We start from the raw sequence: 22,508 nt of genomic DNA, 5'->3' as shown, positions 1-22,508 counted from the left end.
ATAGAGGGAACACTTCCTAACTCATTCTATGAGGGAAGCATTATTCTGATACCTTCTAATTTTTTCTACGCATATATTGTATATACATGCTTCAAAATCAGTATCATTTTGTTTTCACAAGTACCTTTTTCACATGAAACACATTTTGAAATATTCCTGCCTTTAAATATTACTTGAAAATGTGATTTTAATGACCACATAGTATTTGATTATATCAATATGCCATAGATTTTCACATCTGCTTTTGTCTGTTTTTATAAATCTGTAGTGAAGATTCTTTTATACTAACCTTTGTATACCTCTTTGATAACTTCCTTGAGACAGCTTTTTAAAAATGTATTCCCTGTTCAAAAACAAAGATTTGTTAATACTTTCCATAAGACTCATTACCTTCCAGAAAGATTATATCAATTTATACTCTGAAAAGCAGTGTACAAAAATACCTATTTCCTGACACCCTTATCAAAGCTGTGTTTTAAAATTAAATAGATACACTTATGAGAGCAACAGTTTGGATGAGTGTAATACTCTTTTTTTTTTTTTTTCGCGGTACGCGGGCCTCTCCCTGTTGTGGCCTCTCCCGTTGCGGAGCACAGGCTCCGGACACGCAGGCTCAGTGGCCATGGCTCACAGGCCCAGCCGCTCCACAGCATGTGGGATCTTCCTGGACCGGGGCACGAACCCGTGTCCCCTGCATCGGCAGGCGGACTCTCAACCACTGCGCCACCAGGGAAGCCCGTAATACTCTTAATTTAATATTATTTTAGGTTTTTGCTTACTGATAAGTTGAACATTTTCATTTTGTGCTATTTCAACAACTCTTCAGAACCGTTAAAATTTGAAGAAAAGGATGGATCATTAAAAGGATAAGAGAGTTAATGCTAAAGATAGTGATGATATATTAATAGAGTTGGAGCCCATATTTCTTACCAAGCGAACTGAAATCTAACATATTTTTATTAAGTACTTACATCCTCTTACATACTGTTTTAGACATGGAAGATAAAGTACTGTTAGCACACATTTTCATTGCAGGCCATTCATTCATTCATAATTTAACAGATATTTACTGGGTGCCTTCTATGTGCCTTTTACTGGAGATACAATATTTAACAAGATCCAGATGGCCTCTGGCCCCTTAAAGGAGAACAAAAATATAAAAATAGTCTTGTTCATTGACTATTTATTACTTTCCACATATTAAACTAACCTCATTACATATATTATTTTCTTTAATATTAAAATGATATTTGGAAACTGCATTTTGGAGACATGCATGTGTCTGCTCAAACCTGTTCACATCAACTAAAATACTAACATCCGTTATAAAAGACCTTTCAGTATTGAAAGTGTGGTGCATTTGTGATAAGCAGAGAATGAGCACACACCCCCACAAATACACACAGTCTCATTCCATTTAAATATTGTTTTAAGACTTTCAGTCTTTAGAATCTTGGTAGTGATGAGTTTGAAAGGCTAAGAATGATGACAAAGCTGATTCCCACTTAGGGCTAAAATTTATTTGTCCTGCTTCTATGAAATTAGAGCTAAGAATAATCATAAATGCCATTTTAGTTTGGCTTTGTTTGCACCTTTTACACAAAGGCTATAGCACTGTTGCATAAAACACTAGGGGCTCTTGCCAGAGGAGACTGAATAAGCTATTAGTCCACAGATGTTGTTAAAGAAGCTCCCTGGAACTTTACTTCTTGATTACAGAAAGATTCACTCACCATCTTCATAGATTTCCTATAAACCAGGTAGTTTTCGGTAAGAGATCAAAATCTAACAGAAACTGGAATGTTTTTACCAAACAGGCAACGTTTAAAATCAGAATAAACCTCCGTTAACTCTTTAAAGCTGTTATAATTGCAGATACCATTAAACTTTGGAATAAGAACCTAGAAACTTAATTTTTGTCTTATAATTTTAAATCCATTATTTAGAAAGGTATTTAAGGAGCAATCTATTACACCTACAGTCTTAGTAACTGGGTGCAAAAATGTTTATAGTTGTTACTTTTTTAGAAGTGGAATTATTGTTTTTACTGCTGAGAAATTGATTTTGTCTTTCTTGACTTCCTTCCTTCTTAAATGTCCTGAGCTAATGCTTTTTCTGTGATTCAAATACTGCTGAGCACAGCAGAGGTTGTTGCTGGAATTGGCTTCAGTATGGACATGTGAGTGTTTATAATAAGAAAAGCCAAATTCTTTTTTCATGGACTCTATACTTGAAAACTTTGATATACTGAATAACTATATGCCCCCCAAAGTACAGTTGACTACTGTGTTAAATTATGAAAACATACTGCTTTACATGTTTAGCTCAGAGCCCACTTCTGTTAAATGTAAAGACCAAAATGTTTATAGCTCTTATCCTTACTTTCTAAAATGTATTTTTTAGAAAACATTCATAATCTTAAATCAGCTTTAGGGTGCAACTTAAAGACCATTTTAAAACCTTCTGAATTGATTTATTAGGAAAAAATAATCAAAATGATGTTAGTCTTAGGTGAGCTTTGATAAATACTGATTTCAGTAGTTAAGTACTGAACCATTCTCTTAATAAAAAATGTGACTAATGTAATTCTTAAGACTTTCACATGCACCCTGGCATCATTTCCTCCAGAAAATCTTCCTTAAACCTCCACGTTTGTTCAGGTGCTTCTCTACTAGAACCCTGTATAATTAAAATCATACTATTACATGCTTGTCTCCAATACTTGGCCAAATTCTTCATAGTTATATACTCAAATACACACATACAAACACAGATTCAACTCTTAACATCATTCTTGGCATAGTTTAGGGTCTCAAGAAATATTTTATTGAATTGAACTGTTGAATAATTATTTTTTTAACTTTTTTTATATAGGAGTATAGTTGATTAGCAATGTTGTGTAGTTTCAGGTGTACAGCAAAGTGATTCAGTTATACATGTATCTATTTTTCAAATTCTTTTCCCATTTAGGTTGTTACATGATATTGAGCAGAGCTCCCTGTGCTATGCAGTAGGTCCTTGTGTCATAGTACAAATTACATAGAAAACTCAGGTGCAAAGAAATTTAGCTATCACATGTTAATATACCATATGTCTAAGATTGTTCCTATCACAGGCTGTCTTTGAGCTATAAAAGATCAGACCCCGTTCAGTATAACCACCAGTTGTAGTTCAGAAACCTTTGAAGGGCATTAGACTATTCCCTTTCTGTTAATCGTTCCATATATCCAAGAAATGTGTATTAACTCTTCCCTAAAATTTCAATGTAAGGAACTTTCAGACTACCTATATCTGGGATAATGCTTCTAAATTAAAACTAAGGCTTTATATTCTTCATGCTAAATATTTTCTGGCATTTCAGTACTTTAGTCTCAAAAGTGCACTCAGAAGATATTTAAATAATACAACCAAAAGATGAATATGGCGAAATTCTAGATCTAAATTGGAATGCCAAAAATTCTTCTATTTTCAGCAATCCTATTTACTAACTGATATGTATGTTTTTCTGGTTTACATACCTAACGATCTGAACTTCAGTCATAGTTTCTCCCAGAAGCCTTTCTGTTTTCCTCCTTAAGGCCTTTTGTCCCTACAGATCTTCTTTTTTTTTTTTTAATTTTTGGCTGTGTTGGGTCTTCATTGTTGTGCATGGGCTTTCTCTAGTTGTGGCGAGTGGGGGCTACTCTTTGTTGCACTGCGCAGGCTTCTCATTGCGGTGGCTTCTCTTGTTGCAGAGCATGGGCTCTAGGCACATGGGCTTCAGTAGTTGTGGCATGTGGGCTCAGTAGTTGCAGCTCGCAGGCTCTAGAGCACAGGCTTAGTAGTTGTGGTGCACAGGCTTAGTTACTCCACAGCACATGGGATCTTCCCGGACCAGGGATCGAACCCGTGTCCCCTGCATTGGCAGGCGGATTCTTAATCACTGCATCACCAGGGAAGTCCCTTCAGATCTTCTTGCTTCCAGCTGTGTGACTGTGCCCATATCATCACTACCTGTTGGTCATCAGGACCACAGCTGAGGAAGAGCCCCTCTTTACTGCAGGGGTGGTATAGTTGGTGAACAAAAATCTGCTATTTAACTAAGCAGGAGGCACGCTCTTCTAAACAGTCCTGTGGTGGAGTAAAAACTGGAACAGTGATGAAACTTTTTACCTTTGAATAATCTAGGACCCTCTTTTTCATGGGCAAAATTCCTGTAGGCTCTTAGATTATTTTGATTACAGTGTTATTTAAATATGTATAAATAAACCCAGGTTAAAAATATATGCTTATAGCTTTTATACAAGTATGAAACCAAAACAGAGTTATCATTTAATTACAAATGAATGTATAAAATCAGTAAAATTCAAATTGACAAAATGAATTAAATATAATAGCCGATAATGATCAGTTGACCCTAAATTGCTACTTGAAATGTAAGTTATGGTATTCTCTTCAGATTCTTTTGATTTCTCAGTGCCTATACTACCATACGCCTATAATGACTCTTTTCTCTCACCACTCTTTTCGCTTTGTTAGTATAGCACCCACTGATGTCATTTGATCTCCTCTGTGTTTCAACTATGTCATTTACATTTTAAGTTTAAAGTCATTTTAAGTTCAAGACCTATTCTCATTAACCTAAGACCACTGGAGCAAAACTACTTGGTCCATTGATTGTGAACACAAGCATTGGCACAGAAATCACACGGCAGTACTCCAGTAAAAGGTGATCATCTGTATAATCCTGGGTTAAATTATATCTTTTTAAATGATTTATTAAAATAAAAACAAAATGTAAATTCCCACAAATAATTTATGGACCGCAAAAATTATGTGATTATATCCTCAGCTTCCACTATAAGGAAAGCTACTCTAATTATTTTTGCCTGTAAGTATATATGTGAGGAACAAAATAGATTTGAGATTGGGATGGGAGCAAAAGGGATTTCCTAAAGCAGTATACTCAGACCAGTATAGTCTTGGCTTGACTCTCTTGAAGTACGCTGCTTTAAGTTTGCCTGCCCAATTCACTCACCTTTATCACATGATTTTACTTGATTGCTAATTCTGGAGTGTTTGTTGGAAATGAAGATTGTTTAGCAGGAGGGTGAGATGGAAAATAATGAATGGCTGAGGGACTAAAATTCATGTATATTTAAAAGATAGTCAAAGTGATATATATTAATATTAAAGCTTTTAAATCAAGTATTTTTGGAGTCTGTGAAGCTCCTTGCAAAGTTCTGGGATTCCCTGGAGCACAGAGATAAAACATGGTCAGTAAATAAGCAAACAGCAGGAGTAACAAGATATCCTGGGGAGAGAGGGGAATCTGATTTCCAGAATTGCCACATTATATTTTAAATGTCCCATTCTTAACCAAAAACTAGACATACAAAGAATCAAGAAAGTATAACCCATACACAAGGAATAAAAGGAGTCAGTAGAAACTGACCCCAAGGAAGCCCATATGTTGAACTTACTAAAGAAAGATTCTAAATCACCTGTTTTTAATATGATCAAAGAGCTAGATGAAACCATGTCCAAAGAACTAAAGGAAAGTATGAGAACAATGTTTCACCAAAGAGAGAATATGGACAAAGAGATAGAAACTATAAAAAGGAACCAAATAGAAATTCTGGAATTGAAAAGTACAGTAACTGAGATTAAAATACACTGGAAAGGGCTTCCCTGGTGGCACAGTGGTTGAGAGTCCGCCTGCCGATGCAGGGGACATGGGTTTGTGCCCTGGCCTGGGAAGGTCCCACATGCCGCGGAGCGGCTGGGCCCGTGAGCCATGGCCGCTGAGCCTGTGCGTCCAGAGCCTGTGCTCCGCAACGGGACAGGCCACAACAGTGAGAGGCCCGCGTACCGCCAAAAAAATAAAAATAAATTAAATTAAATAATAAAATAAAATGCACTGGAAGTATTTGGCAACAAAGCTGAACCGGCAAAAGAAGGAATCCATGAACTTAAAGATCAGACAACTGAGATTATCCAGTTTGAGAAAGGAGTAGATAATTTAAGGCTGATTTAAAATACAATGCATAAAAAAAATACAATGCATAAAAAAAAATACAATGCATAAAGCAATAGGGACTTCCCTGGCGGTGCAGTGGTTAAGACTATGTTTCCAGTGCCTCCACTGCACGGGGCATGGGTTTGATCCTTGGAGAACTAAGATGCCACATGCCGCATAGCCAAAAGATTAAAAATAAATAAATAAAATACTTCTCCCTTTAAAATAAAAGACAATGCATAAAGCAATAATTATAAAACATTGATGGGCTTATAATGTATAAAGATATAGCTCTATGACAAGAAGAGGGAGAGAATAGAGGTATGTAGGAGCATAGTTTTTTGTTTGTTTTTAAAGAATATATTTATTTATTTATTTGGTTGCACTGAGTCTTAATTGCAGCAGGTGGGCTCCTGAGTTGTAGCTCAAAGGCTCCTTAGTTGCACCTTCCTGGCTCCTTAGTTGCGGCATGCATGTGGGATCTAGTTCCCTGACTAGGGATCAAACCCCGGGCTCCCTGCATTGGGAGCGCAGAGCCTTAACCAATGCGCCACCAGGGGAGTCTCTGTAGGAGCATAGTTTTTGTATTCTGTTGAATTAAGTTTGCATTAATCCAAACATGTTTGCTTTAAATTAAGATGTTAATTGTAATCCTCAGGTGACCACTACGAAAAGAACTCAAAAAGAGCTAGTAAAAGAAACAAGGGAATTAAAACGGTACACTGTTTTACAGACCTCACAAAAAGATACTATTATTATCTCTTTCTAGATGAGGAAACTGAGGCTTAGAGAGGGTATACAGCTTAAGTACACAGCAGAATCAAGACTCAAAACCAGGTCTGTCACCAAAATCCTTTAATATAGGTCCTATAAGGGAAATAGGTGAAATTCTTGGGTAGAACATAGAAATGTTTAGGGTTTATTATTTTAATAACCATCTTTGGTAAGTACCATACTCTCTAGACTCTATCAGATCAGGAATTTAATGCTCAAGAAGGTTCAGTGTTTCCCCAAAGTGACATTTCTAGTAAGTGGTTGAACTGGGATTTGAATGCAGGTGTACGTGGTTCAAAGCTTTCTATTGAACCATGCTGCTTTGGGGTTGCAACCTAAATTTTGAGATAGTTTTAGCACACACAACTAGATAATGCATGCTAGTAAGTAACTCAAGAGGACGACACAGACGTTTTTTTTTTTTTTAAATAAATTAACTTATTTATTTTTGACCGCATTGGGTCTTTGTTGCTTCGCGCGGGCTTTTCTCTAGTTGCGGTGAGCAGGAGCCACTCTTTGTTGCGGGGCGTGGGCTTCTCATGGCAGTGGCTTCTCTTGCTGCGGAGCACAGGCTCTAGGCGCGCGGGCTTCAGTACTTGTGGCTCACAGGCTCCAGAGTGCAGGCTCAGCAGCCGTGGCGCATGGGCCTAGTTGCTCCACGACATGTGGGATCTTCCCGGACCAGGGCCCGAACCCGTGTCCCTTGCATTGGCAGGTGGGCTGTCAATCACTGCGCCACCAGGGAAGCCTGACAACACAGACTTTGTAGAAAAGCAGTATTAAATTTTCCTTTCCTGGCTTTGTAATTCACAGACAGAAAGTTTCTTACTTGTTTCCTCTTCCATAGAACTGAAGTAATTTAGTGCTTTTAAATAAAATAACCAAGTATAAAATTAGGTGATGTGTTTCTAATTTTACTTTATATCAGTTGACAAATTAAACCATCTATTAAGATATTTACAGTGATGCAAATACAGCCCAGTACTTGCTTTGATCTCTTTAAATTTGTAAAAATCTACTTTTTCTTTGCATCCTGCCTAAGTACACCTTGGAGTCCTTTCAGAAAGAAAAACAAATGTAGGCAGGCAATTATTGTTTTCTTCCATCAGCAAAGGAGGACTATAGAATTTCATGATTTAATTTTAAGACAGCTTATATTTATCATCATCTTGATATTTATATCCTTGACTTTTACCAAAGACTCTTGTAGAATACCCATTGCTGTCAGAAAAAGAAGGGTTTGCTTTTTCTAGGCTGCATTAAGGAAACTCAAGAGATTTCAGCATAACTCTATGACTACAGAATCTCTGCCCTTCCTGGATCTAAATAAGGAACCCACTGTTTAAAGTTCTTACTTTAGGGAAAATTGCATCAGATGCTTAGAAAAATGACAAATTTTCTTTCTCCTAACTCCTAGTTCATCATAATGTTCCTCTTCAAATAAGTTCCAGGAATTTATACTTTCCTGTAAAGTAAATGTTTAGTAGGACACCCTAGAATTCTAAGCTTCTGAATTTGTCTTTAGGATATCCCAATTTTTCTTTACTATTTTGAGTATTCACTACTATGAGTTGAGTTCCAAGCTCAGCTGATTTTAGAGATCAAGTTGATCAAATGAGTAAAGAGGGCAGAAGTAATATATAAGAGAATATATGGTCTACAGGTAACTGAAAAGAACATGGATGCTTAAAGGCATTCAAATTCTGATTTTTCAAAAACAGTGCTAGATTATTAAAACATATTGCTAATGAAAGTCCCCGTGGTTTCTCAGTTTAGGTATTACAGACTTCTTCCCCTAGCAATTTGTACCAAATAATCAAGAACAAAGTTTGGCTGTGTTTAAAATGTACACTTGGATGAGTTACCTCCCAAATTTTTGCATAATGGAAACCACCAAGAAGCTCATACTGCCAGATAAACTCATATTTGTGTAAACCTTGAAAGAATGCTTCTCCTGCCATTTCTGAGCATATATGTGAATTCTAATGTGTCATACATAGATTGTGAAATTTATGGCTCTGCACACATATCTATATAGGAACTGAAATTTGTGCAAATCTGCTCATTTGAAATTGAACATACAACTATACTTAGAAAACATTCTTGTGTCTTGCTCATATAAATGCTAGACAGGGCTCAGATGCATCTTCACCATGCATGTCCTTGTCAAACTATTATAGTCGTGACACTTTTATCATTTACTGTAAGCCTTAAAAAGTTTTTACCTTACTTTAAATTTATAAGAAATACATGGGGCTTCCCTGGTGGCGAGTGGTTGAGGGTCTGCCTGCCGATGCAGGGGACATGGGTTCGTGCCCTGATCTGGGAAGATCCCACATGCCGCGGAGTGGCTAGGCCCGTGAGCCATGGCCGCTGAGCCTGCGCGTCCGGAGCCTGTGCTCCGCAACGGGAGAGGCCACAACAGTAAGAGGCCCACATACCACAAAAAAAAAAAAGGAATACATGAAGCTTTTGGATTGTGTTTGTGATTCAGCTTTGAAATAAAAATTGCCTACTTCAAACTTTTAGATCTGTTTAATTGAACAGAACCAGGAATAGTAAGGCAAGCTATTGAATTGTTATTACTTGCAGTTAGTGATATTTATGAATCAAGATTTTTTCTTATAATGCAACCAAGAGAAATAATTTAGATATTAGGGCTGATATAGGCTACAAGTATCATCCATAATGCTTTAGTAAGGAATCTCTTAACTGCAAATAACAATGACTCAACTCAAAGTAGCTGGAGCAAAATAGGAATTTGTTGGTTCAGGTAAACAAATCACAAGTACAAGGTGATGCTTGCTCAGGAACTACCCAATCCAAGGATAGTCTCTTGCCCTCTCCTCTGCCCCCCATTCCCAGCTTTACTCTGCCAAGTTTCTCATCACTGCTTTTCCTTGTGAGTTGGTTTAAGTGTCCTGGGGGGAAGAATAGCCATTTGGTGGGAAGAATAGGCCATTTTGAACTCATCTTTCAGCTTCCATCCCAGGGATGACCTAATTTAGGTCAAGTGCCAGGCTCTGCCCAATAAGTTTGAGCAAAGGGCAGGGGTGTGCTGTTCTGTCTTGCATACCAGCTTGGCCTGCAAGTTTACCCCAGTGGTCAAGAGAGTAGGATCTGAGGGAGAGAGAAGGTATGCAACGTCATATATGTTTTATGTCTGGGATTCCACATAAAAAGATGCCACTACTAAAAAGGTTTGAAAACTACTGCATTAGACAGAGTTTTGTGAAATTAGTTTCTTCTCTAGCTTATACAAAATTTTACCAGTGTTACATAACATCACTAGGCTTACTTTTCCATCATGGGACTCAAGTGTGGGCTCATTCTTTTTTTTTTTAACATGTGAATTCTGATTGGTGTATTATTTGTTGAACAGATATATATTGAATACTACCAGTACATCAAACCCTGCACTCAGTACAGAAGACACAGTGGTAAACAGCCAGACAAGATCCCTCCCTTCGTGGAACTTAACAAACCAAAAGCAAAGACAGACAAATAGGCATTACCAATGCCTATTTTATGCTAAAATTTTACACTATGATTAGGAGTTATAAAGCAAAAAGACTTAATCATTCTGGATGTCCAGAATAGCTAATGATTAAGTGAAGATCTTGATAAGTAAGAGTTAGCCAAACCAAGGAGGAGAGGGTAGAGAGAAGTCAAGAAAGAAGAAGAGCCTTTGTGAAAACCCAGAGATAAAAGAGGAATATTGGAGGAATCAAAAGATGTACATTGTAGGGATAATAGGAAAGGAAATGGGGAGCAATAAGTAAAGAAGCGAAGAGGTAAGCCATGTCCAGATCATGCAGTCACAAAGTCATAAAGGTTTTTGTTTTGTTTTGTTTGTTCTTTAGTTTAAACGTAATGAGTAGTCAGTGAACATTGTTGAGCAGTCAAGTAAAATATGCAGCTTGGAAACATCCGCCTAGCCTCAATGTAGAAATAGGTTGGCAAGATGCAGGGCAACAGGAGATTGCTGCAGTAATCCAGATGAAACAGGATGTCTGGAGGGTAGTAGCTGTGAAGGTTAGGAGGAGGGGTTGGATTTGATTAATATTTAAGAAATTGAATCAACAAGATTTAGTAATTAACTAGATGTTGAGAGAAAGGCAGAGGGGAAAGTAAACCTTTACTTCCAAGTGTCCGACCTAGGCAGGTGAGTGGATAGTGGCATTACATACTAAGCTAGGAACACAAGAAGAAGAGCAGTTGGAGAAGAGAATGGTTTAGTCTGAGAGGCAGTTGGATATATAGGTGTGAAAGTCAGAGAAGGGAAATAGCGTCTGGTCAAAATTTAAGTCAGTCTGAATAATTACATGATATATTTTCATCGGAGTAAAGCTGACCCAATTAAGATAAAGTAAATGCTTGATTCTCTCTAATTTACTCTCAAAATATTTCTTCAGTGCCTTCCCTCTCATATAATTGGGGCCTGCTTTTGTACCTTCCACCCCTCTCAGTTCAGTTCATTTCAGTAAGCATTTATTGCAGGCTTTCTCTGCTAAGATTAAAGTAGGGATATAGGCAGAAACAAGTGTTGCTGCCCTCAAGGAATTAATGGTGTAGTGGGGAAATCAGATACATATAGAAATGTTTTCAGTACGCAATTTAGAATTGCATATTGGTGGGAGGGACAACTGTATGCAGAGCAATAGGAGATTGCAGCAATAATCCACATGAGACAGTTACTAAGTACTATGGTAGACAATGGTAAGTACTCTGTGTGATAAGTACTGTGATGGAAGCATTTGTAAAAAGCATTTTCAAGCTCTTTCCTTTGGTTCCCAATATTTAATTCTGTTTCAGGGAACTACTTCTTTTTAATTATTGGCTTTTTATCAAAGTCCATATATGCACTCTACCTTCTAATCACAAACCAGGTTGAGACAGTGTTAGCCAGAATTGCTTTGAACTTCATCTCTCGGCATCATCACTGGTTCAAACAATTGCAGTTAACTTGAGGCAGGGGGCTGGAGCCAATCATAGGGTAATCATCCACTTCCTGTGTTTTGAATTCCAGCCATTTCTTAATTTTTGTACCTCCTGCATTAACTTTATGAACACTAGCAATAATACACCTAGGCCAGAAGACCTCCAGCTCTCTTATTCTTATCAACCAGAAAAATTGGTACATGGGCAGGTTAATGAACACTGCAACCCTATAAAGGTAATAATTAAAATCTGGGGTATTCTGGGTGTGAATATGATGATATGATGAAAGAAATATTTTAAGATTAATCTCTGTGTGCTATAAGAGGCTCCCAGTCACTTGGCCCACCTCCCACCTAATGTAAATTCATTAAGCCTCATTTGGGTCCCTGAAGCCAAGAAAAGCCTTTACTGTATTTGGTACATGATGACTAATGGTACATTTTTCTCTTAACTGGAATATGGTGGGAATAGCTTGCCTGTGAGCTGATTCAGTGCATTTTTGTTGCTGTATTGAACTCTAGAGTAAAACGTTCATTTATTCTACAAATATTTTTGAGAATCTGCTATTTGCCAGGCACTGTGCCTGAATAAGACTTAATCCATGACTTGCAATAATACCCATGCAACATACAAAAGATTGTGGAAGCACTAAGGAGGAACTGGTTGAGTCAGCTTTGTAAAGCATTTGGAACATAGTGAGCCATTAGTAAATATAGTTGCCTGTGTTAGCCATCATTATTACTATTTGAGTGTGTAATAAGAAGGGAAGGACATTCCAGGCCAAGAGAATAACTTAATTGGAAACATTATAGTAAATGTCATTTTCCAGAATGACTTGGTGTGGTTAGGATGTGAGTACAGTGCAGACAACAGTGGTAAGAGATGGTGCTAACGAGAGGTAGTTTGGGACTAGATTATAAAGGCCTTTAGATACCAGCTGAAGAATTTTGACTTTTCAAAATATACAGTGGGAGCTTAAAAAAAATTTTTTTTGTAGCATCATTTTTTCTTTCTAATATGATATCCAGATTTTCTTTTTACATTTTTTATGGAAAATTTCCCGTATACAACAAAGTAAAAATAGTAGTATAATGACCCCCATGTATTCATTACCCAGCTTTAATAATTATCAATATGTGGCCAATCCATTAAAGATTTTTAAGCAAGGCAAAAAAGGAGACTAACATTGGGCCACTTCCATTACGTTAGTTGATCTTCATAGTGTCCCGTGGAGTATGTGGTATTCCCACTTTCCCTAATTATAGAAGAGAAAACCATCAAAATGATGAAGTAAAAGTTCTGAGATTCTAACCCATATCCAACTTATTTCAGAACTCAAGTTCTCTCCCATGCTGCCTTTATAATTCTGAAGTAGAGCATGATTCTCAATTGAAAACAGATGCTGATCTGCCTACTTCACATATTGGTGCTCTTGACCCTATTCAGGATGGTGGACTTCTCTGCCTCCAGCCACTGTTCTTCTACAGGGTCACCAGGATCTAAGTCTACATAAATATTCAATCTAATCAGCTAAAATGACTGTTTAGTCCAGTGGTTGTCAAAGTATGGTCCCCAGACCAGCAGCAAGTTGTTAGAAAATACAGATTCTCAGGCCCCACCCCCAACCTACTCAGTTAGAAACTCTGTGGGCTGGAGCTCATGATGCCTATATTGCTGTTTGCTATGTTTAAATAAAATGTTCCAAGGTTTCCTGCAAACACAAGGTCATATGACCATCTACCAAGAGCATTCTAAGGCAAAACCTCATATCAGAAGTAGCTATATGTTCATTTTTTAACAAGTTAATGAAAAGCATGTCCTAAGGTAGGAATTGTTATTCAGACTTAACACCAGCAGTCTCTCTGGGGATGTTGCCTAACCTCATGGAAAGGAATCTTAAGGAATTTGCACTGCCTATATTTACAGTGCTTGATGGTGCCATCTAGTGGTTTAAGCACTATAGAACGTGCAGATTTATTAATGCTTTGGGGACAGAATTTGTATATTTTTTAAAAGTCAATTTTATAGTGAATGTTTAATGAAAGTAGGATATATAATTTCCTTACTATAAAACCTCCATTGAGGATTCTTAGATATGACACCAAAACACAAACAACAAAAGAAAAAAAAAGCTAAATTAGACCTCAACAAAATTAAAACTTTTGTGCATGAAAGGACACTATTGAGGGACTTCCCTGGTGGTCCAGTGGCTAAGACTCTGCGCTCCCAATGCAGGGGGCCTGGGACTGATCCCTGGTCAGGGAACTAGATCTCACATACCACAACTAAAGATCCCGCATGCTGCAACTAAAGATACCACATGCTGCAGTGAAGAGCCCGTGTGCCGCAGCTAAGACCCGGCGCAGCCAAATAAATAAATAAGTAAATTTTTTTTTTTTAAAAAGGACACTATTAATAAAGTGAAAATGTAGCCCACAAAATGGGAGACTATGTTTGAAAATCATGTATCTTATAAGATATATGTATCCAAATATATAAATAGTATTCAAATATATAAGGAACTCTTACAACTCAACAACAAAAAGAAAAACAACCCAATTTACAAGTGAGTGTAGGACTTGAGTAGACATCTCTTCAAAGAAAATATACAAATGGCCAATAAGCACATGAAAAATCCCTCAACATCATTAGTCATTAGAGAAATGCAAATCAAAACCACAACGAGATACCACTAGGACAGCTTGAATAATTAAAAAAAGAAAAACGGAAAATAAGTATTGATGAGGTTGTGGAGAAATTGGAACCTTTATATGTTGCTGGTGGAGATGTAAAATGGTGCAGCCACTGTGGAAGACAGATTGTTAGTTCCTCAAATAGTTAGACACAGAATTACCAGAGGACCCAACAGTTCCACTGCTAGGTATATACCCAAGAGAATTGGAAAATCCATAATAGCCAAAAAGTGGAAACAATCCAAATGTCCACCAACTAATGAATGAATAAACAAAATGTGGCATATCCATACAATGCAGTATTGTTTAGCCATAAAATGTACTAATACATTGATGAACCTTGAAAACATGCTAAATGACAGAGGCAGGCACAAAAGACCATATATCATATGATTCCATTTATATGAAATGTCCAGACTAAGCAAATTCATAGAATTAGAAAGTAGAAGGGCTTCCCTGGTGGCACAGAGGTTAAGAATCCTCCTGCCAATGCAGGGGACACGGGTTTAAGCCCTGGTCTGGGAAGATCCCACATGCCGCGGAGCAATTAAGCCCGTGCACCACAACTCCTGAGCCTGTGCTCTAGAGCCCGTGAACCACAACTACTGAAGCCCACGTGCCTAGAGCCTGTGCTCCACAACAAGAGAAGCCACCTCAATGAGAAGCCAATGCACCACAACGAAGAGTAGCCCCCACTTGCCGCAACTAGAGAAAACCTGCGCACAGCAATGAAGACCCAACGCAGCCCCAAAAATTAATTAATTAATTTTAAAAAAAGAAAGTGGTTTAGTGGTTGCCAGAGGCAGGGAGAAAGGTCGGAATGGGTGCAGCCACTTAATGGGTATGGGATTTCTTTTGGAGGTGATACAAATGCCCTGGAATTAGATAGTAGTGGTGGTTGCACAACATTGTGAGTGTACTAAAAGCCACTGAATTGTACACTTTGAAATAGTTAAAATGGTGACCTTTATGGTATGTGAATTTTACCTCAATTTTTAAGAAGATCTTTGTTAATTTGTAAGACTGCAGAACCTTTATTATTATTACTATTGATATATTTTCCTATAGCTGTTGCTAGTATGTATGTATGTATTCTATTCTACTTTGTTAGCCTAAAATTATTCAATATATTCTTTTCCATCTACACAGTTTCCACAGTTTTTATTTTGGTGGCTATGCATATTTTAGTCTGTGTATATCATAACTTAATGTATCTCAAATGTTTAGTGGTTTTCTCTTCTTTTTTTCAATTTCAAAGAGTTCTGCTCTAAATGCTTAAATAAGTAAGAATGTTTAAAACTCTTCGTAGACTTTGCATTGGTGTTTCTTCCCCAAAACAGGATTTCTGAGTCTTTTTTTTATTTTTACTATTTCTATTGTGTTTTTTCTCTGACTGCTCTATAGTAAGAATATATTAATTTAGAATCTTACCAATAATGGATGAGGAAAAATGGAGGAGATTAATGTTTATTGAATGTCTGTTCTGTTCCAGGCACTGTGTCTGGATCCTTTACATCCATTATTTCATTTAACTCCCACACCTACTCTTATAAAGTGACTACAGAAGTTGACATAACTAATAAGCAGATGAACAAATGTCAGAAATGAAGCATTTTGTCTCCCAAGTGTTACCCTGTCCCCACAACTTTAACAATATTGGGGTTTACCTTTTTTAGTTCCTATTTATTAGAGAAATTCATGTTTTCCCAAGTGATTGTTTAAGGTTTATATTTATTCTTACATAACGACCTATATCTTTTATTAATTTTTTATTAATAGATTTTAAACTGAACTTACCTTTTAAACAATAGGCATTGTGTGTCAAAGCTTTATCATAATTTTTTTGCTTTTGTTTACTCCTCTTTTACAGGCTCTTGATGGAAATGTATATGACCACCTCAAGGATTATTTAATAGCCTTCAGCCGGACGGAGCTAGAGACATGCCAAGCTGTGCAGAACACATTCCAGTTTTTATTAGAAACCTCCAGCAAGGCGAGTTACCTTTAGTGCAATATGTGATGTTATCCATTTTAGAATCTAAAATGTTTTTTGCATACAAACAAAATGAAGGTACCAATGACATTAGAAGAATGCTTTAAAGGACAAATTTCCTGGAAACGCTATTTCTTCTAACAAAATTGGAGCGTGTATTGTTCTCCTTGATGAAGGTCAAAAAAGTCTATTGCCATGTATGTTGCTCTTGAGAAGAATGGTTTAAAGAGCTTTTATCTTTCACTCAAATGAATTTTGAATACACTCAGTTCGTAAAACAACAAGGTCATGTGTCAGTGTGAAGAATAATAAAGGGGCACAAAAAGGAAAATTAGCATTTTATAATTGATAAAGAAATTAATGTTATAATATCTTGTTTTTAAAAATTAACCTTGCCTTCTATATGCTGTCATTCTTTGATAGTAATCTTTTCATTCAAAAGTGTTGACATCCATCAACTTTGCTGGCCTGTCACATTGTTTACATAGAAAATAAATGAAATCGTTTTTCTTTAGGATCTGACAGATGAAAATTTTTTGCAGTAGAGAAACTGCCCTTTGGAAGATAAATTGTTCCTGCGATTAATAAATCTTATTTTCTTTCTGATAAATTAAGTGCATAGTAAATGTTTCCTGACTGAATGAATACATTTATTAAAATATATTCATTTTATAACTGCTATTTTAAAAGATCCAGTTCAATTCTCCTTTTTGGCAGGAGGAGCAGGAACTAGCTAATACCTTAGAAAGTTGTTTGGAAAGGAATCGGTCTCCATCTCACAAGACAGTGTCCAAAGACAGGAAAGAAAAGGGACACAGACTTTTCTTCCTGAACGCCTCCATGTGTATTTATTCTTATTTTCAGTGTACCATAGCTCCAATTCTATTTTTAGAAAAACATTTAAAATGTTAAGTTGATATGGGAATACAAATATCCCTAGTCTGGTGCTTTGAAATCCTGTCATATTTTTGTATTCTTATATTTTCACCCCCCAGGATTCAATAAAAGATATAAAAGGATGGATGTAGAGAAAGGATAAATGGATGAATAGATGGATAGTTAAGTGAAAGAAAATGTAGAAAAATAATAATTGAAGAATCTAGGTAGTGGGTATATAGGTGTTTCTGTACAATTCTTTTATTTTAACATGTGTACATTTGACATCTTATTATTACTATTGGTATATTTTGTTGTTGCAGGGAAAAGTCTATAAAAGTCTATAAAAATATCTTGGTTTTGTTCCTTTTATGGAGAGGTTGATTTTTGACTAGTAATCAGATTGTTTATATTTATTGGTCCATTCAGATTTTCTGTTTCTTTTTAGTACATTTTGGTAACTTACACTTTCCTAGATGAATTGTCCATTTCATTTATCAAATTTGATGTCATAAATTTGCATATAAAGTTGTTTGCCTCTGTAGTTGTCTCCCTTTTCATTTCTAATATTGTTTGTGCTTTCTCTCTTACTTTGATCAGACTTACCAGTCTATTTTATTAATGTTTTCCAAGAGCCAGCTCTTGTTCTACTTCTCAATGTTATTGTTTCCTATCTCCTTAATTTCTGCCTTTATATTCATTATTTCTTTCTACTTTATTACAGTTTATATTTTTATTCTTTTTCAGGCTTTTTTTCTATTAGGTTCTATATTTTCAGTCTTTCTTGTTTCCAAGTAAATCCACTTGAACCTAAAAAATTTCTCTTTCTGCTTTAATTGCAGTCTATGATACGTTTGTAGGGCTTTTTTATTGTTTCTGCATTCCACCCCCCCACCCCCGCCCCTGTCATTGATCCATGAATTATTTAAAAGTGAGTTTTTCCAGTTTCCATTCAATGGGGGGAGTATGTAATAGGGTGGCATTTTTCATTTCTAAGTTTATCAGAGAGACTGTCCCCAGACAGAATTCCTTGAAATCTCTTTTTCCAAGAATAAGTTAAGTTTGAATACACTACCTTTAGTTTATAAAACAGGTAAACATATAGTCTTTAAAATGTGCTAATATTTTATACAGCAGTTAACAATTTTCTAGGAGTTTTTAGCACATCCTCTGAGGTTGGTATTATCATGCTCATTTCATAGAGAGGAAAACAGACCCAGGAAGTTTATGTGGCTCGCCTGAGGTCACACACTCACACATAGTGATTTCCATGCTCTTCTACTATCTATGTTATCTCTTTAGCTTATATTATTTTCATAGAAAGTGAATTAAAAATGAATCAACTGATTTGGACACATAAAGAGATAAGCTTTTATTTTCCACTACATTCACTCATATGAGTATCTTACTCCCAGGGATGAGGAATAAATGAGATGCTCTTCTGTTTAGATTGAAAGTGGTAGTAATAAAAATTTTGTAAGAATGATGTAACTAGGAGTTGTGCCCTTTTGTTCCTAGTACCAGAAGAGCTCATACCTATAAGTTTTATGCCACGTGTTTTTCTGTTACAAAGAGCTTGTTATGTTGCTCTTGTTATACTGCTAAAAGCGACCTAGTGATCTAATAACCCAAAAAGAAGTTTGAAACTCTTTTGGTTTTTATTCTACACCATTACTAGCTTGTCTTTTTTTTTTGCGGGGTGGGGGGGCGGAATTCATTTTTTTCCACATATCTAAATTGTAACTGTACATGTTCTCAAAGATATTTTGGAGGTAATCCATAGTGACACATTGTAAATTTTACGATGCCCTCTATATCTTTTATCCCCTAAAGGGAAACAGCTGGCCCTAGGAACTTTTGTTTAATTTTAATTATTTATGAAGCTTGCTTTTCTTCTTAATATTTTATGAAATGCTTTTCTACATGTAACTGAAGCAGATGTTGTCAGAGATATTTTCTCTGGCATAGTTAATTCTAAAAGTAGTTCTACTGGCCTTACAGTTTGTTTATGTGTGTTTGCTTTCTGTCTGCATAAGGGAATTCCTACCAATTAATAATGTAGATCTTTTAACAATTCAAAAATAACAATGTTATTCTATATTTCTTTGGAAATTAAATTGTCTAGTATTGTCATTCTTAATACCTTGAAGACTTACCAAAAAAGTAAACTTAATAATATGAAGGGGAAAAAATCACATGATCATCTCAAAGGACACAGGAAAAGCATTTGACAGAATTCAACATTCTTTTATTATAAAAATGCTCAGCAGATTAAGAATAGAAGGGAACTTCCTGAACATGGTAAAGGGCATTTTTTTAAAACCTACATCACATATCACACTCAATGGTGAAAGACTGAAAGCTTTCCCCACCTAAGATCAGGAACAAGACGAGGATGCCCACTTTTCACCACTAATATTCACCATTGTACTGGAAGTCCTGGTCAGAGCAATTAGGCAAGAAATAGAAATAGGAGGCACCAGATCAGAAAGAAAGAAGTAAAATTATCTATATTTGCACATGACATGATTATAGAAAATCCTATAGATTCCACAAAAGTCCTAGAGCTAGTAAATGAATTCAGCAGAAGTTGCAAATACAAAATCAAAACACAAAAATCTGTTGTGTTTCCATAATACTCCCATCAGTGAATGAACTGAAAGAAAATTAAGAAAATAATTCTAACTACAATACCATTTGAAGAATAACTACTTAGAAGTAAATTTATCCAAAACGTGGAAAACTTGTACATTGAAAACTACAGAACATTGCTGAAATTAAAGAAGACCTAAATAAGTGGAAATAATAAATGTTTATGGATTGGAAGATTTCATATCACTAATATTTCAGTATTCCCCAGGGACTTCCCTGGTGGTCCAGTGGGTTAGATTCCATGCTCCCAATGCAGGGGGCCCGGGTTCCATCCTTGACTGGGGAGCTGGATCCCTCATGCATGCTGCAACGAAGATGCTGCGTGCCACAACTAAGACCTGGCTCAGCCTAAAAAAAAAATAAATATTTAAAAATATATATATTTCAATATTCCCCAAAGCAATCTAATCAAGATAGTATGGTAGTAGTATAAGGATAGACATGTAGACCAGTAAGAATTGACAGTCCAGAAATAAACTCAAACATCTGTGGCTAATTGATTTCGACAAGGTTGTCAAGGCCATTTGATAGAGAAGGAATAGTCTCTCCAATAAGAGGTGCTAAAACAACATGATAACCACATGCAAAAGAATAAAGTTAAACCCCTTCCTCACTCCATATATAAAAATTAACTCAAAATGGGTCAACAACCTAAAACTATAAAATTATAGAAGAGAACAGAGGTAAATCTTTATTGGTTTTGCCAGTGTATTCTTAGATTTAACATGAAAGCTCAAGCAATAAAAGAAAAGATAGATAACTAAACTTCATCAAATTAAAAGTTTTTGTGCATCAAAGAACATTATCAAGAATGTGAAAAAGACAGTCCATAGAATGGGAGAAAATATTTATAAATCATGTGTCTGATAGGAATTTAATAATCAGAATATATAAATAACTTTTACAACTCAACACATAAAAGACAAGTGACCCAATTTAAAAATGGACAAAGGACTTGAATAGACATTTTTCCAATGAAAATGTACACATGAAAAGATCCTCAGCACTGTTAGTCATTAGAGAAATGCAAATCAAAACCACAATGAAATACCACTTCCCACCTGGTAGGATAACTTTAGTATTTAAAAACAAATACACACACAATAGCAAGTGTTGGCAAGGATGTGGAGAAATTAGAACCCTCGTACAGCGTTTGTAGGAATGTAAAATGGTGCAGCCACTGTGGAAGACAGTTCGGTAGTTCCTTAAAAAGTAAGACACATGCAGGGGACACAGGTTTGTGCCCCGGTCCGGGAGAATCCCACATGCCGCGGAGCGGCTAGGCCCGTGGGCCATATGGCCACTGAGCCTGCACGTCCGGAGTCTGTGCTCCGCAACAGGAGAGGCCACAACAGTGAGAGGCCCGCGTACCACAAAAAAAATAATAAGACACAGAGTTACCATATGACTCGGCACTTCCACTTTAAGAGAACTGAAAAAAAGTGTTTAGGGCTTCCCTGGTGGCGCAGTGGTTAAGAATCTGCCTGCCAATGCAAGGGACATGGGTTCGAGCCCTGGCCTGGGAAGATCCCACATGCCATGGAAAAACTAAGCCCGTGTGCTACAACTACTGAACCTGAGCTCTAGAGCCTGCAGGCCACAACTACTGAGCCCACGTGCCACAACTACTGAAGCCTGCGTGCCTAGAGACCGTGCTCCACAATGAGAAGCTACGACAATGAGAAGCCCGCACACTGCAATGAAGAGTAGCCCCCACTCACCACAACTAAAGAAAGCTTGTACACAGCAACGAAGACCCAACACAGCCAAAAATAAATAAATAAATTTATTTTTTTTAAAAAGTGTTTAAACAAAAATTTGTACAGAAATGTTCACGGCAGTGTTATTCATAATAGCCAATAATTGTAAACACCCTGTGTCAATCAACTGATGATTAGATAAATAAAATACAGTATATCCATACAATGGAATATTATTTGTTCATAGAAAGGAATGAAGTACTGATACATCATACAACATGTGTCCCACAGAATAAAAAACATAAATAGGTATTACCATATTAAAAGACGTTTGTATGGGCTTCCCTGGTGGCGCAGTGCTTGAGAATCTGCCTGCCAGTGCAGGGGACACGGGAACGAGCCCTGGTCTGGGAAGATCCCACATGCCGCAGAGCAACTAGGCCCGTGAGCCACAACTACTGAGCCTGTGCGTCTGGAGCTTGTGCTCCGCAACAAGAGAGGCCACGACAGTGAGAGGCCCGCGCACCGCGTTGAAGAGTGGCCCCCTCTAGCCGCAACTAGAGAAAGCCCACGCACAGAAACGAAGACCCAACACAGCCGCAAATAAATAAATAAATAAATAAATAAAAGATGTTTTTATGGCCTAGGTTGTGTCCCCCTAAAATTCATATGTTGAAGTCCTAACCTCTGGTTCCTCAGACTGTGACTGTTTTTGGATATAGGGCCTTTAAAGAGGTTATTAAGGTAAAATGAGGTCATATGGACAAGCTCTAATCTAGCATGACTGGTGTCCTTATAAGAGGAGGTTAGAACACAAACAGGCACAGAGGGAAGACCATATGAAGACACCAGGGAAAGATGACCATCTACAAGCCAAGGAA

General features: G+C 36.8%; 1 protein-coding gene across 3 annotated transcripts in view; it reads left to right on the top strand.

The window, feature by feature from the left end:
- Window positions 1-22,508, top strand: part of FCHSD2 (FCH and double SH3 domains 2) — a 294,342-nt gene that overhangs the window by 200,988 nt on the left and 70,846 nt on the right. For all 3 annotated transcript variants that reach the window (XM_089915292.1, XM_022593750.3, XM_022593747.3), the window contains exon 9: window positions 16,277-16,399. In XM_089915292.1, coding sequence (XP_089771418.1) covers window positions 16,277-16,399 — 123 coding nt within the window. The remainder of the gene's footprint in view (window positions 1-16,276; window positions 16,400-22,508) is intronic.

This window comes from Delphinapterus leucas, chromosome 7 (assembly GCF_059928025.1).
Source record: "Delphinapterus leucas isolate spDelLeu-1000000601 "Yukka" chromosome 7, BTC_Dleu_Yukka2, whole genome shotgun sequence".
Taxonomy (NCBI): Eukaryota; Metazoa; Chordata; class Mammalia; order Artiodactyla; family Monodontidae; genus Delphinapterus; species Delphinapterus leucas.
This window is presented reverse-complemented; position numbering and strand designations above follow the sequence as displayed.